Source organism: Lampris incognitus, chromosome 4 (assembly GCF_029633865.1).
Source record: "Lampris incognitus isolate fLamInc1 chromosome 4, fLamInc1.hap2, whole genome shotgun sequence".
Classification (NCBI taxonomy): Eukaryota; Metazoa; Chordata; class Actinopteri; order Lampriformes; family Lampridae; genus Lampris; species Lampris incognitus.
The window spans coordinates 3,010,452-3,027,728 of record NC_079214.1 but is presented as its reverse complement, the minus strand read 5'-3'; the positions used below and the strand labels follow the sequence as shown (position 1 = coordinate 3,027,728).

The 17,277-nt window shown below is 49.1% G+C and overlaps 2 protein-coding genes across 4 annotated transcripts in view; one reads left to right on the top strand and one right to left on the bottom strand.

Moving 5' to 3' along the window:
- Window positions 1-4,571, top strand: part of usp47 (ubiquitin specific peptidase 47) — a 67,913-nt gene extending 63,342 nt beyond the window's left edge. The window contains exons 26-28 of one of the 2 annotated variants that reach the window (XM_056279263.1): window positions 2,253-2,300; window positions 2,394-2,524; window positions 2,984-4,571. In XM_056279263.1, coding sequence (XP_056135238.1) covers window positions 2,253-2,300; window positions 2,394-2,524; window positions 2,984-3,158 — 354 coding nt within the window. In that variant the 3' untranslated portion in view covers window positions 3,159-4,571. The remainder of the gene's footprint in view (window positions 1-2,252; window positions 2,301-2,393; window positions 2,525-2,983) is intronic. The other variant, XM_056279264.1, reaches the window with a different exon arrangement.
- Window positions 4,572-7,473: 2,902 nt separating this feature from the next.
- dkk3a (dickkopf WNT signaling pathway inhibitor 3a) overlaps window positions 7,474-17,277 on the bottom strand; it is a 17,902-nt gene continuing 8,098 nt past the window's right edge. For both annotated transcript variants that reach the window (XM_056279021.1, XM_056279022.1), the window contains exons 5-7: window positions 13,532-13,676; window positions 9,638-9,794; window positions 7,474-8,827 (exon numbers count right to left, since the gene is read on the bottom strand). In XM_056279021.1, the coding sequence (XP_056134996.1) occupies window positions 8,740-8,827; window positions 9,638-9,794; window positions 13,532-13,676 (390 nt within the window). In that variant the 3' untranslated portion in view covers window positions 7,474-8,739. The remainder of the gene's footprint in view (window positions 8,828-9,637; window positions 9,795-13,531; window positions 13,677-17,277) is intronic.

Sequence of the window (17,277 nt, the reverse complement as noted above, 5' to 3'; positions counted from 1 at the left end):
TGGCAGCCCCACCCTTTGGAACTCTGTTCCAGCAGAGATCTGCAACGCTGCTTCTTTGGACAATTTTAAAAGACCACCGAAAACCTACCTTTTTGCTAAGGCCTATGGTCTGTAGTCTTGATCTTTGTTTTAATCTCCTTTTTTCCCCCCCTTTTTGTTCTTATCTAATGTAAATTGTCCTTGTGTTCCTTGAAAGGCACTACACAAAACTAAGTTGTTGTTGTTGTTGTTGTGTGAAAGTTTTCTTTTCAAACCTGCAGTAAAACCCATTTAAGTCATCAGAGCCAGTTGATGGTTCCCTGCAGTGTGTGTGGGGGGGTCTCCTGTAGTTGGTAATATCTTTCAAACCTCTCCAGACTGATGATGGGTCGTTGACAGAAAACCTGTTTTCAACTTTTCAGAGTAGCAACTTTTTACCACTCTGATCTCCTTTATGAGTGTATTTCTGACTCGGTTGTGCCGGATCCTATCTCCACCCCTGTAGGCTTCCTCTTTGGCTGAAGAAGCTGCCTGAGTTCTGCTGTGAACCAGGGCTTATTGTTGTCGAAGGTACACAAAGTTTTGGTGGGCACACACATGTCCTCACAAAAGCTGATGTAAGATGTCTCAGTGTAAGTAAGTTCGTCCAGGTCTGTAGATGCAGCCTCAAACACTGGTACACCCTGTCATGTCCATCTACCTCAGGCATGTATGTAAATAACCTGCTAACATGTATTTCAGCATCTCTGATATATTCTCTGCACCAATGCTCTTTATCACCTATTTCACCTGTATAAGTCAGTCCTTGTTTTATATCTGAAGATTGTTGTGTTGTCATGTTGTTATTCTATGTTAAGTACACTGAGAGAGCCAAGAAACCAGAGTCACATTCCATGTTTGTGCAAACCTACATGAACAATAGACCTGATTCTGATTCTGAAAAACACTCCAGTCAGTGCAGTCGAAGCAGGCCTGGAGCTTGGTCCATTTCCTCAGTTTTAACCACAGGCTTTGCAGATGTTAGTTTCTGCCGGTAGGTTGGGATAAGATGAATCAGACAGTGATCAGAGAGTCCCAGGGCTGCATGGGGCACAGAGCGATAGGTGTCCTATAATAGTGTAGCAATGATCCAGAGTGTTTTTGTCCCTAGCGCAAGGATGGGTAATATGATCCAGAAAGGGCCAGTGTTGGTGCAGGTCTTTGTTCCAACCAAGCAGTTACACACCTGAGTCTATTAGTCAACCAATAGTCTTTGCTAAGGACCTTGATTTGTACACTCAGGTGTGTAACTGCTTGGTTGGAACAAAGATCTGCACCCACACCGGCCCTGTCTGGATCATGTTACCCACCGCTGCCCTAGTGGGACATTTAACATGCTGTTTGTATTTTGGCAGTTCGTGGCTGAGGTCTAATCTGTTAAAATCCCCAAGGATAATGAGTAGGGAGTCTGGATATTTGTGCTCCATGTTTGTAGTTTGATCAGTCAGGTGTTTTAATGCCTCTTTAACACGGGCCTGGGGTGGATATAGACACCCACCAGAATACATGATGAAAAATCCCACGGTGAACAGAATGGTTTACAGTCAATGAAAAGGCCTCTAAGTGAGGGCTGCATGATTTCTTCAGCACTGTGACAGCCGTACACCAACCTTTGTGTAGAAGCATATGCCGCCACCCTGTTTTAACCCCCAATAGCTCTCCGATGGCTCCGTATCGTGGTCTGCTCAGAGGAGTTGGAACTGCAGCAGATGAAGTGTACTGTCCATGATATGCTCACTAAACCAGGTTTCAGTGAGAGACGGGGCAGCAGATCTGGAAAAGTCTTGAGTTTTTTTTTACGTTTAGGAGTAGCAGTTCGTCCATCTTGTTGGCCAGAGAGTGGACATTTCCAGGTGGATTGACAGGAGGGCGATTCTAAATCCCCACTGTCCCAGTTTAACGAGTGCTCCGGCTCACTTACCCCTTCGGCGTCTTCATTGTAGTCCACACAGGGCTGTACCGATCAAGACCTCGGCAAGACTTTCATTAAAATGTTCAATTAAAGTCAGTAAAAAAAGTCTGTTCAGTTCATCCAGTGGACAGTTGGAGACTTAAAAGTTCTTCCCTGCTGTATGAGATCAGTGAGGGGGCGCCGGAAACTAAACTAAAAGAAAAACAGACAAGTCCCAAGAGAGTACAGAACCAAGGCTACTGTCTGTGGTGCCATCTTGATGACAATGATTTCAAATAGTACATGACACTTATGACCCATTATTTCTTCTCTGACTCTGCAGCTCTGTGAGATAAGTGATATTCCTCTTGAAAACCTGGAGTTCGCAAAGGTACGTGAGAGGACTCTTGGATTTTAATTTCAACCCTATCTTCTCAGCCATGTTCCCTTAGATCGAGAATGTTTCCTCTCGTCTTGTCCACAGGGGAGAGGAACATTTCCCTGCGATATCTCAGTGCTGGAGATTCATCAGGACTTGGACTGGAACCCGAAGGTGTCGACTCTGAACGTGTGGCCTCTGTACATCTGTGATGATGGAGCTGTCATCTTCTACAGGTGAAGGATGCAGGATGTTTCTTGACTGATGAGCATGGGGAAAGAGTGTCATGGCCCATGTCTGACAGCATAAAATATGAATAAATGGTTTATGAGGAACCCTAGCTTTCTATGGACACAATAATAACTCCTTTGAATATTGAGTACAGGTCCAGATGACAAAAGTTAGTGAGTAAATGGGCATATTTATGACTGTAAACTCAGTTTCTTAACATTAGATTGGCCTTTATATCGAGACGATATACAAAACTGAACAGGATGCAGTTTAGGGCAGAGGTGTTGGGACTCAGGAAATGTACGTAATACCTGATTTTAGCAAGTTTCTTCTTCTTCCTCGTCTTCTGGTGTTAGCGAGTTTAATATCAGGTATACGTAGCACACCAGAGTCATTTTGACAAGATGGAGATGTTTTCCATTTCTTGTCTCATTACAACTATCTTCTCATCTGCGTGTCTGCAGGGACAGCAGCGAGGAGCTGCCGGATCTATCGGAGGACGAGCGCAATGAGCTGATGAAGAAAGAGAGCAGCCGTCTGCTCAAGACTGGACACCGCATCAGCTACTCTCCACGCAAGGAGAAAGCCCTCAAGATCTACCTGGACGGAGGCCCCGCCAAGGACCTGGGGCAGGACTGAGAGCCAGAGCACTGACCCCGGCTGCGTAGAAATCCCACCCACCGCGGTGTCGTACGGCTGGACGTAGGGACCCTGTCTGCATGAGCATGGAGCGCATGGACTCCATTGCCTTGTGGTGGACGTGCTCTTACCCTCCACTCTGAGCCCAACAGCGGCAGAGGTTGGCTCAGAAACCATATTGTGCACTCTAGTGTATTGTACTGTAACGTTCAAAGGGAAGTACAAAAGCTATTCAGTAAAACATTTGAATACTGTATAGACAAATCAGTTGAGCAGAACATGCAGGGGTGGATGCACAGACGTTAGAGGTGTTAAACTGGAGAGGAAAACATGGCTGTCTGTTTGTGTCACTTGTCTCCCTCCCTCCCCCATTTCCCTCGTTGTCTCGGTGTTTCTCTTCACGTCTGAGTGGATTTAAGCCCATTTTGACTCGGTGAGCATTTCTGAAATCATGTTACTCACGTTACTCCGGTTTAGCAAGCGTAAAGACACCGTGTGTGAAAGGACTGTCCTGCAGCCTTTCTGAGTCCCTTCTCTGCCCAGTCACACTCTATCGGGGGTCTTGGGGACAGGCTGAAAAATCATTCATTATAAAGTTGACTTAATGATTCAAAAAAAAGACAGGCAACAATTTGGAATGGCCCAGCCAAGGGCTCCTTTCCCATAATGCCACGGGGTAATTTTCTTACTGCTGCCCTTCCCTTCATGATTTCGTGGAGCTTTTCCTCTCTTCCGTCACTGGTACATAGACTTCTGCTCCCTCTACCACCGAGGACGAAGAAACGAGCCTAAGTAGACGGCGTCGATAAGAATGTCCTTGTTTTGTTTTTGTTCCTGTAAATTATTTTGCTCTTGACTTAATGATCTGATTGCGTCCTGTGAGAGAACCTTCACACATCCGTTGTTTGTATGTAGCCTTTATTTTTAATGACCGAGTAACTTGCTGATGTTTTGTGCGCTGCACCGTGTGAACCGGGTGCGGAGCAGCAGTCTCTTGGGCAGCATGTTTGTGTCGAGGTGGCGAGAGTTCACCGTGGCTTCTGCTGAAGGACAGAAAGGAGACGTGAAGAAGGAAAACAGACGTGAAGAACGAAAACAGACGTGAAGAACGAAAACAGACGTGAAGAACGAAAACAGACGTGAAGAACGAAAGGAGACGTGAAGAACGAAGAGACGTGAGGAAAGCGGTTGTTTTGGCGCTTCTGCCTGCTGCTTGATAGACACCAGAAGGTGTAACGCGCCGGCTCCCAGCATGCCCAGTTTCCTGCGGACTCCTGATGCTGCCACCAGCTGCTCACTGTAGAACATGCCAATACCCGATTTGTTTTTTGATCATTTCTTGGAGATTTAAAAATCCTGTGTGAGCATAGTTTAAGATTGTTAGAAACAAATTAAAATGCTTTTTTTTCATAACTGCAGTTTTCTGTCAATGTAAATTAAACCTTTGTCACTGAAGTTGAGCCTGTATGGAGACCTTGTGTGTCCGAACCGGACGCTCGGCTTTGCTTCTCAGACTTCTCAGTTTGTTAAAAAGCAGCCGTGCAGGTTTTTACGTGTCTGCTTCAGGTACTCGTGATGAGGAAGACTCATTCAGGTACTCGTGATGAGGAAGACTTATTCAGGTACTTGTGATGAGGAAGACTCATTCAGGTACTCATTGAGATACTCGTGATGAGGAAGACTCATTCAGATACTCATTGAGGTACTCGTGATGAGGAAGACTCATTCAGGTACTCGTGATGAGGAAGACTTGTTCAGGTACTCATGATGAGGAAGACTCATTCAGGTACTCGTGATTAGGGAGACTCATTCAGGTACTCGTGATGAGGAAGACTCATTCAGGTACTCGTGATGAGGAAGACTCATTCAGGTACTCGTGATGAGGAAGACTCATTCAGGTACTCGTGATGAGGAAGACTCATTCCGGTACTTGTGATGAGGAAGACCCATTCAGGTACTCGTGATGAGGAAGACTCATTCAGGTACTTGTGATGAGAAAGACCCATTCAGGTACTCGTGATGAAGACCCATTCAGGTACTCGTGATGAGGAAGACTCATTCACTTACTTGTGATGAGGAAGACTCATTCAGGTACTTGTGATGAGGAAGACTCATTCAGGTACTCGTGATGAGGAAGACTCATTCAGGTACTCGTGATGAGTAAGACTCATTCAGGTACTTGTGATGAGGAAGACCCATTCAGGTACTCGTGATGAGGAAGACTCATTCAGGTACTTGTGATGAGGAAGACTCATTCAGGTACTTGTGATGAGGAAGACTCATTCAGGTACTCGTGATGAGGAAGACCCATTCAGGTACTCGTGATGAGGAAGACTCATTCAGGTACTCGTGATGAGGAAGACTCATTCACGTACTCGTGATGAGGAAGACTCATTCAGGTACTCGTGATGAGGAAGACTCATTCATGTACTTGTGATGAGGAAGACCCATTCAGGTACTCGTGATGAGGAAGATTCATTCAGGTACTCGTGATGAGGAAGATTCATTCAGGTACTCGTGATGAGGAAGACTCATTCAGGAACTCGTGATGAGGAAGACTCAGTCACGTGACATGAGGCAGAAACCCACATAATGGACTGCTGGTTTATCCTTCTGGCCCCATTTGAAGATCAGCAGCAGATGTGTTTGGGAGGAATTCCGTTTTGTTTTTTTGGACCCCCTCCCTTTTCTCCCCAGTTGTGCTTGGCCACCCCCACTCCTCCGAGCCATCCCGGTCTCTGCTCCACCCCCTCTGCCGATCCGGGGAGGGCTGCAGACTACCACATGTCTCCTCCCATACATGTGGAGTCACCAGCCGCTTCTTGTCACCTGACAGTGAGGAGTTTCACCAGGGGGACGTAGCACGTGGGAGGATCACGCTACTCCCCCCAGTTCCCCAGCCCACCCCGAACAGGCGCCCCGACCGACCAGAGGAGGCGCTAGTGCAGTGATCGGGACACACCCACATCCGGCTTCCCACCCGCAGACACGGCCCAACCAAGTCGGAGGTGGCACGGGGTTCGAACCGGTGATCCCCATGTTGGTAGGCAATAGACCGCTACGCTACCCAGACGCCCCCAGAATCCAGGTTTAAACACCATCCATCCATCATCCAACCCACTTACCCTGCTGTCAGGGTCGCGGGGCTGCTGGAGCCTATCCCAGCAGCCACTGGGCGGCAGGGTCGTTGTGTAATTCAGGAGACGTGTAAAGACGAGTGAGGAGATGTAATGGATTACACACATCACCGCAGCAACTTACACGGTCATTTGCATAATTTATTAGACCACGTCAGGCGCGTTCTCGGCCATAGCAGCGCTAACGGAAAGGTCGGGGTTTGATACCACGTGCTCCCTCTGCTGTCTGACTCCGCACTCGGACCCGCTCACTTCCGAGGACAGCTGTACAACGCTGATGACGCAACACCTCCACTACTGACGCGCTGCTCACTTAAATGATCCAGACTCTCACCTAAATGATCCAGACTCTCACTTAAATGATCCAGACTCTCACTTAAATGATCCAGACTCTCACTTAAATTATCCAGACTCTCACTTAAGTGATCCAGACTCCGAGTCCGTCGACAGTTTTTTGTCCACCAACGCGCTTTAAGTGTAGGTCTTGGTTACAAGCTGGGACTCCATGAAGGTTGATTAGTTGGCTGACAGACTGTTTTTCAACATGCTGTTGGATTCACTGCCAACAGCCTGTTGCTCTGAACGCGTCAGGGAGTTGCTGTGCGGTTCGGTCTCCGTACGGAACCGCAGCTGGACGAGTCCTCTGTTCAGACGCGGCTGTTGGCATCAGAACCAGGTGGTGATGAAAGAGAAATGAAGTGTAGGGGGGGCCGCCAGATGGCTAAACAGCCTCTTTGTGTTTCGGCAGAGGAGTCCTGGGCGTACGGACAGCATTACTGGTATGTCGTCATACTTAAGCTGCTTTGTTTCTTTCTTGTTTCTGGACTGCTGAGCAAGGCGTTCAAAGCAACCCTTTAGGCGGGCGGGTGGTACAGTTTGGTTTCTGAACTGCTCAGTAAGCTGTTGGACCGGAAAGCCGCTCTGTTGTGGAGAACGGCCAGATGGATCGTTGATGACGTTGTGAAGCAGCTACAGAAGTGCGGACACAGGTTAGTGTGGATCAGCACGTTCTCCACACTTCCACCATACTTGTGCATTAATTGAAGTATTGTGTAGACTGGTACCACGGGCTCTCCTGTCATTCTAACACACCATGTAGGCACTCGCCCTTACCTCCACAATGCAGTTGGGTCAGATTCTCTATCGGTAAAAAAAATTAGCTGTAGGTCAAGTCAGGTCAGTTTTATTTCTATAGCCCAATATCACAAATTATACATTTGCCTCAAGGGGCTTTACAGCAACACAACATCTTGTCCTTAAACCCTCGCACAATGACCACAACAGTAAAATAATATTTTATTGTAAGACCACCGTTGCAAGAAGCAACCAATAGGTGGAAAGGTTAAAGGGTCACAGCCAGAGCACTCAAGTTTCAAGTTCATTTATCAAATGGACAACAATACAGCAGTGGCAGACATCCGCATCCGGCCTGAAATGAAACAATAGACTCCATGTTGGTGTGGGAGTGCAGGAATGAGGAGACGGAGAGATCGAGTCGAGTCAATTCCGTTTACTCGCCACACAAAACGACACTGATACAGCACAATCTCTCCTGGCAACCAGCTAACCAACCGCTAGGCTGCTGCCAACATGGCTCCACCCCGGAAACTCTAAGCAGTGCCTACGTCAGCACTCTGAACGTCTGCCTTAAAGGAGCAGCAGCCCCTGGTGACTCTACCCTCAATTGTGTATCACCACATTGACGTCAAAACATCAACAGCTAATCCTCTGTTGTCCCACTGCTGACTGAGCACCAGCGTTAGCTAACATTAGATAATATGTGACATTTTATATTGGTCATGAAATACCAAGCCATGGCACAGCTAGCTAGCTATTCAGCTAACACTGGAAATAAAAGGGCGCGCTATCAGCTAGCTAACATAATATAGCTAATGTAAGGTAAGGCAAACATTAGCTTTGGCTAGCTAACGTTAGTGAGCTAAACTGTAATTCAGAAACTGACGGTAACCAGATGATATATTTTTAAAATAAAACCTCAGGTGATATTTTGCTTCATATTTTTACTTGCATTGTGGTTATAAATCCAAGACTTAACGCTACCTACACAAGCCACTGTGGTCATTGTAGCCAGCACTGTAGAAGGTGACATGACCGTGTCCTCTGCTGGTGCACCATGACAGCCGACTGGAAAGGGCGGCTTCACATTTCCAGATGCAGTTTCACTGTTGTCTTTGTGTATGTCTCGTTTCACCTGAGCAGACTGCTGAAGCGTCCAAAGTGAGGCACGGCTCTCTGTTTCACAAACTGCTCCTGTAAATGTTTATAGGTTTATAAATTCTGCTGTTCTGGATTAACCGCCACCCCCCCCCCCCAAAAATGCTGCTCCACAACAAAGCACTGGACAGGTAACCACCAGAACAGTAAAGGTTAATGTTGAGGTTTTTATGGGGGGTTATGTTTATTTCCCCCTTAGTCTGCCCTGTCTACACTATGTAGTCTATCTCTGAATAAAGAGAGTCTGTCAGGTCTTCTTCGCTGGAGCTCTGGCTCTGCAGGCAGAGGGAACCTCTCCTGTCAGGAGAGAAAAAGAAATTACACACACACACAAAAAAAAACCACTGGCAGGAAAAACCTTCAAAATTACAAATGCTCATCTGAACAGATCCCCTCCACACATTTCACCCAATTACTCTGCAAATCCAGATGCAGGATTCAAGGTGCACCAAGCAGCAAATGATTCTCGATCAGGTGCCAGGTAGTTCATTACCTTCATCTGTTGTAGTTATTCAGCCTTCAGCCAGGGAGGTTTTACACCTGACATATTAAGTTATTAAGTTTCCTTTATTAATCACCTTGGGGAAATCCAGTTACTGCAAATTAACCTATCCTAGATGTGATCTGTGTCACTAGGAGCGGTGAACTGCTACCTTCATGCTGCGCCCAGGGACCAACTCCAGTTCTTTCCCCATTGCCTTGGTCAGGGGCACAGACAGGAGTATTAACCCTAACATGCATGTTTCTTTTGATGGTGGGGGAAACCGGAGCGCCCGGAGAAAACCCACCGCAGACACGGGGAGAACATGCAAACACCACACAGAGGACGACCTGGGATGACCCCTAAGGTTGGACAACCCAGGGGTTCAAACCCAGGACTTCCTTGCTGTGAGGCAACAGCACTAACCACTGGGCCCCGTGCCGCCCAACGTCCAACATCACTACATTCACACAACAGGTGAATGTAGTGAACTACCTGCTGGTACCTGAAGACCTGACTGAGAACCACTGATTCTAGACAGAGTTAAATGAATAAGATCAGACTTTTGTTAACATGGGTTTCCTGTGAAACTGATCAAATTCCTGGACATTGGCCATTCATCTCACCCAAGGGACTCGCACTGGAGGTCCCCGGCACAGGGGCAGTGGTCCACGGGCTCCCGGCGCTCGGAGCCCCAAGAGAACAGCGTCATCAAGTGGTTGGATGGAGCGTAGCAGCGTTCACGTTCAATGGGTCTGGCGGAGCAGATGGGGAACAGCAGGGCTAATCCCACCATGAACACACATGGAAGAGATCCAGAGGAGGATAAAATCAGGATCCACATTAAAGCTACAATCCTGAATCCAAACGTCAACCGAAGGGTCGACCCACTACCAAAATACAAACCACAGAGGTGGAACCTGCCATCACTCTCAAATTGATTGACAGGTCTCTTAATGTCTATTCGACAACTACATCTGAGTTTCTGGTGTTTTCTGGTGCTGTAAAAGGTTTGGTCACGTCACTAAACATCAAGCCTCGGATGATCCGCTGTGGCGACCCCCAGCGGGAGCAGCCGAGAGTAGTAGTAGTAGTAGACTAAACATCAAGCCTGGAGTCAGACAGACCCACGTGTTCCATTGCCACGCGTTGAGGAGACGCAACATCCTGTGTGAACAGTACACGTGGCCACTGTAGTCACGCCCATATTTGCACATGAAACCTATGGCTGGTTTGGGTCGTTATGCCACTGTGTTGTTTCTAAGGTGGCCAGAGCCCTAGAAAGAGAGTTACCTCAACTCCGTAGACCTCAATGGGCCAACAGCCATGGCGGATCATGGGAGCCCCGGATAGCTGGTTGGAATATATCCGTATCTATATATGAATGTAACCACCTGACAATACTGGTCAGTAGTTAGCACAAATCGCGGCTAAGCGGCTCATTTAAATGACCCGCCAAGCTTGGTTTGGAGCTATTCGGCGGCTACATGAACCACGTGACCCTCTCGCGGTCTGACCCCTCACTGACGTAACCCTCTCTTGCTAGGGCTCTGAGGGTGGGGATGCGGGGAACAGGACGCGGAAGCGGGGCAGGCTAAGCTAACTGCTAGCCCATGCAGACCGGCAGTTCCCACCGCCCTCCTGGCTGGTGTTGGTTCTCTGGACAGAGGGCCGTTGTGTTGTGTTGTGTTGTGTTGTGTTGTGTTGTGTTGTGTTGTTTTGTTTTGGGACTGCGCTGCAGAGTGTTCCTGATTCCTGCAGTCAGGTGAGCCTGAAGAGGTCACTGAGGTGATGATGATGATGATGATGATGATGATGATGATGATGAACTGAGTCAACCTTCTGTGACACAAAGTGTTTATTTTTCTGCTAAAAGCCAAACTGTTCACTTGTGTCTGTAAAGGTTCCTCCATTTGATGTGGTCACATTGATCACACATTAATCACACATTGATCACACACTAATCACACATTAATCACACATTAATCAGTGATTATCACAGACTAATCGCAGGTTGAGCCTTTATCAAGAACCAGGAACACTTTGTCGTTTCTCTTCATGAAATGAAACCAAATGCTGTTTCCCCCAACAGTACAACACACACACACACATCCACACAACACACCCACACTAACACACATACCCACACTAACACACACACACCCACACTAACACACACACACCCACACTAACACACATATCCACACTAACACACACATCCACACTAACACACATATCCACACTAACACCCCCCCAAAATAACACACATACCCACACTAACACACACACCCACACTAACACCCCCCCCAAAATAACACACACATCCACACTAACACACACACCCACACTAACACACACACCCACACTAACACACATACCCACACTAACACACATACCCACACTAACACACCCACACTAACACCCCCCCCAAAATAACACACACATCCACACTAACACACACATCCACACTAACACACACATCCACACTAACACACACACCCACACTAACACGCATACCCACAATAACACACACATCCACACTAACACACACACCCACACTAACACCCCCCCAAAATAACACACACATCCACACTAACACACACACCCACACTAACACACATACCCACACTAACACACACATCCACACTAACACACATACCCACACTAACTAACACACCCACACTAACACCCCCCCCCAAAATAACACACACATCCACACTAACACACACACCCACACTAACACGCATACCCACAATAACACACACATCCACACTAACACACATACCCACACTAACACACACACCCACACTAACACCCCCCCAAAATAACACACACATCCACACTAACACACACACCCACACTAACACGCATACCCACACTAACACACACATCCACACTAACACACACATCCACACTAACACACATACCCACACTAACACACACATCCACACTAACACACACACCCACACTAACACACACATCCACACTAACACACACACCCACACTAACACACATACCCAAAATAACACACACACACCCACACTAACACACACACCCACACTAACACACACACCCACACTAACATACATACCCACACTAACACGCACATCCACACTAACACACACATCCACACTAACACACACAACCACACTAACACACACATCCACACTAACACACATACCCAAAATAACACACACACCCACACTTACACACATACCCACACTAACACACACACCCACACTAACACACACAACCACACTAACACACACATCCACACTAACACACATACCCAAAATAACACACACACCCACACTAACACACATACCCACACTAACACACATACCCAAAATAACACACACACACCCACACTAACACACATACCCACACTAACACACACACCCACACTAACACACACATCCACACTAACACACATACCCACACTAACACACACAGCCACACTAACACACATATCCAAACTAACACACATACCCACACTAACACACACACCCACACTAACACACATACCCACACTAACACACACACCCACACTAACACACATATCCACACTAACACACATATCCAAACTAACACACACATCCACACTAGATAATCACTGTCCAGGGGAAGGACCACCAGCCAGGATGACGGTCTGAGCCGCCGGTCAGCATGGGCTAGCAGTTAGCTTAGCCTGCTCCGCGTCCTGTCAGACCGCCCTCGGTGTTTCCTCCTCGGGTGCAGCTCCAGGCAGGGGCCGTGGTCCCCGGGCCCACCGGACAAAGCGGACCAAGCTTAGTTAGCAGTTAGCTTAGCCTGCTCCGCGTCCTGTCAGACCGCCCTCGGTGTTTCCTCCTCGGGTGCAGCTCCAGGCAGGGGCCGTGGTCCCTGGGCCCACCGGACAAAGCGGACCAAGCTCTCCCGGCCAGACCCCCTCGACACACCTCCCCGCACTCCTCATGACGACATCAAAACACCAGAGCCAAGGCCAGCTGAGGCCGCCTCCAGACCGCCCTCGGTGTTATCGGAACTTCCGGTCAGCATGGGCTAGCAGTTAGCTTAGCCTGCTCCGCGTCCTGTCAGACCGCCCTCGGTGTTTCCTCCTCGGGTGCAGCTCCAGGCAGGGGCCGTGGTGCTCGGGCCCACCGGACAAAGCGGACCAAGCTTAGTTAGCAGTTAGCTTAGCCTGCCCCGCTCTCCAAGCCATCAAAGGAAGACAGAACCTAGACGCGGACATGGACAAAGACACGGCGTGGACGGGACGGGGTGAGGCCGCCGCAAACGTGAATTCGCGCCGCCATCTTCCCACACCGGAAGTGGAAGAATGTGACTGATGTGACTGATGAAAACAAGGCGAGACTTTGTTTTGTTCCTGTGAGCAAAGTGGGCGGCTACAGGTACAGCACATCTGTCTTTAGCAGTAACCAGTCACTTCCAGCCGGTCCTCTGTAATGTCCCATTCAGTGTGTGTCAGTGTGTACTCACCAACTGGAATTGGCTGTTTTTGGAGTTTAGTGAAACTGTACCTTTATGAAAAGCACAGCACAGATCGGGGCGACAGTCCTCCTGGTGGTGGCAAATGCTGCCAGCTTCTCCTTTAGTGGCATTTTGACTGCACTGGCCCCAAACACACAGCTGTCCATCACAGCACTGCACATCCTGCGTACAGGGCTGCAAAACACAAGCACAGCAAGGTGGAGCGCTTCACCTGCACACGGCCTCTACGGACCGCTACGTTTCCTCATCATCTGAGGGACCTCTTCACTCTCACCTGGCTGCAGGTACCCCACCCTTATACACAACACACTGGCTGCAGGTACCCCACCCTTATACACAATACACTGGCTGCAGGTACCCCACCCTTATACACAATACACTGGCTGCAGGTACCCCACCCTTATACACAACACACTGGCCGCAGGTACCCCACCCTTATACACAATACACTGGCTGCAGGTACCCCACCCTTATACACAATACACTGGCCGCAGGTACCCCACCCTTATACACAATACACTGGCCGCAGGTACCCCACCCTTATACACAATACACTGGCCGCAGGTACCCCACCCTTATACACAACACACTGGCTGCAGGTACCCCACCCTTATACACAACACACTGGCTGCAGGTACCCCACCCTTATACACAATACACTGGCTGCAGGTACCCCACCCTTATACACAATACACTGGCTGCAGGTACCCCACCCTTATACACAATACACTGGCTGCAGGTACCCCACCCTTATACACAATACACTGGCCGCAGGTACCCCACCCTTATACACAATACACTGGCCGCAGGTACCCCACCCTTATACACAATACACTGGCTGCAGGTACCCCACCCTTATACACAATACACTGGCTGCAGTTATCCCCACCCTTATAAACAACACAGTGACTGCAGGTGTCCCCACCCTTATAAACAATACAGTGACTGCAGGTGTCCCCACCCTTATAAACAATACAGTGACTGCAGGTGTCCCCACCCTTATAAACAATACAGTGACTGCAGGTGTCCCCACCCTTATAAACAATACAGTGACTGCAGGTGTCCCCACCCTTATAAACAACACAGTGACTGCAGGTGTCCCCACCCTTATAAACAATACAGTGACTGCAGGTGTCCCCACCCTTATAAACAATACAGTGACTGCAGGTGTCCCCACCCTTATAAACAACACAGTAGCATAACGACCCAAGCCACCCAGCAGTTTCCTGTGTAAACATGGTGTGGCCCCTAACTGGAGTGTCCGTGGTGTGGCCCCTAACTGGAGTGTCCGTGGTGTGGCCCCTAACTGGAGTGTCCGTGGTGTGGCCCCTAACTGGAGTGTCCGTGGTGTGGCCCCTAACTGGAGTGTCCGTGGTGTGGCCCCTAACTGGAGTGTCTGTGGTGTGGCCCCTAACTGGAGTGTCCGTGGTGTGGCCCCTAACTGGAGTGTCCGTGGTGTGGCCCCTAACTGGAGTGTCCGTGGTGTGGCCCCTAACTGGAGTGTCTGTGGTGTGGCCCCTAACTGGAGTGTCCGTGGTGTGGCCCCTAACTGGAGTGTCCGTGGTGTGGCCCCTAACTGGAGTGTCCGTGGTGTGGCCCCTAACTGGAGTGTCCGTGGTGTGGCCCCTAACTGGAGTGTCCGTGGTGTGGCCCCTAACTGGAGTGTCCGTGGTGTGGCCCCTAACTGGAGTGTCCGTGGTGTGGCCCCTAACTGGAGTGTCCGTGGCCATGTCTACTGTCCACAGAGGCTTGGGGAATAGTAGCAATCACAGCGTTGTAAGATGGTGACGGAGGAACTCTTCGTCCCCCCTCGGTTCAGGAATGGTCGTTCCCTCTTAACATATGCCCCTTCTCCACTACACGGTACCGGCTCGACTCCACTCGCAGAGTGTGGTTTTCCACCACCGTAACAGCGCCCCCTCAGTGTAGCTGGTCTGCATTGATTTTGGTACCCGCTCCAGTTTTGTTTTTTTACCTCGACAAAGGTGGTACCAGAAAAGTGGTAACTGTTACCAAAATGCCGGTACTTTCCAGTACTGGATGATGAAACAGTCAAGTCGAGTTGAGCCGGTACCATGTAGTGGAAAAGGGGCATAATAGGTGGCCTCTTTGACCCCTCGTTCAAACCAGCCTTCCTCCCTATCAAGGATGTGCACCTCCTCATCCCTGAGAGAGTGGCCACTGGTCTGTAGATGGTGTAGACCAGTGTTTCTCAACCCAGTCCTCAAGGACCCCCTATCCTGCATATTTTCTTTGCAACCCTGAATAGGTACCTGTTTGTAGTTATTCAACCAATCAGCATGAATTGTGTCAGATGTTGCACACCTTGCATAATTAAGTGCTGCGAGATGATTGGTCGAGTAAGTACAAGCAGGGCTACCTATGCAGGGTTACAATGACAATCTGCAGGATAGGGGGTCCTTGAGGACTGGGTTGAGAAACACTGGTGTAGACTGTGGAGTCCTGGTCTGTAGATGGTGTAGACTGTGGAGTCCTGGTCTGGCGTGTTAGCTCTCCTGTGTTGTGTCATCCTCTTGGCCAGCGTCTGTTTAGTTTCCCCGATGTACAAGTCACAGCAGTCCTCCTGGTACTTGACAGTACACTACACTGCCCTGTTTGTGCCGAGGACCCGATCCTCGGGCTGGGCCAACTTCTGGTGCAGCGTGGTTTGGGTTTGAAAGCAACTGAGAAGTGGTGTTTGCAGAATATGCGTTATAAGGGTGGGGCACCTGCAGTCAGGTGAGGCTGAACAGGTCACTGACATGATGATGAAGCTTTCCGGCAGTAAACGTGTCCGGGCGAACTGGTTCGACCGTCTGTCACTTCCTGACCTGGATTACTGAGCATCAAGACAATTAAAGATTACATTGATTCTATGTGTCCTTCCGCTAAATTTTAGTGTATCAAAAAAGTGTGGTGTGTTCATAACTATGGAAGGTCAAAGGTCAATTTGCAGAAGGTCTCCTGTGCTGAGAATAAAGATCAACAGTTCGGTTAAAAGAGCCTCCCCTTCACGTAGACTGATGAACATTGGTCCTGGTGTGTAAAATGGAAATCAGATCAGAGATGCTGTCTCAGGACTGTCTCGGGACTGTCTCGGGACGGTCTCAGGACCGTCTCGGGACCGTCTCGGGACCGTCTCGGGACTGTCTCGGGACCGTCTCAGGACCGTCTCAGGACCGTCTCGGGACTGTCTCGGGACCGTCTCGGGACCGTCTCGGGACGGTCCCGAGACGGTCCCGAGACAGTCCCGAGACAGTCCCGAGACAGTCTCGGGACCGTCTCAGGACAGTCTCGGGACCGTCTCAGGACCGTCTCAGGACCGTCTCAGGACCGTCTCGGGACTGTCTCAGGACCGTCTCGAGACTGTCTCGAGACTGTCTCGGGACTGTCTCGGGACTGTCCAGCGATGCAGGTGGTGCAAGTCAGAGGGCCACTTAAAGCTGTTGTGGTTTTGACGTGACTAAGACTTTTTCCGTCTGCAGCAGCTTCCTCATCCATCCTCCATGTCTGCACCTGTGTCTTAAATCCTCCGTCGGACACCACCACATGGAATCATTGATATATACAGCCCACTGTCTTGTCTGTCTCTCTGTCTATCTATCTATCTATCTATCTATCTATCTATCTATCTGTCTGTCTGTCTGTCTGTCTGTCTGTCTGTCTGTCTGTCTGTCTGTCTGTCTGTCTGTCTGTCTGTCTGTCTGTCTGTCTGTCTGTCTGTCTCTTACAGCTGGCAGTTCATCTTGATTGCAGTGGGATTTCATATGATCAT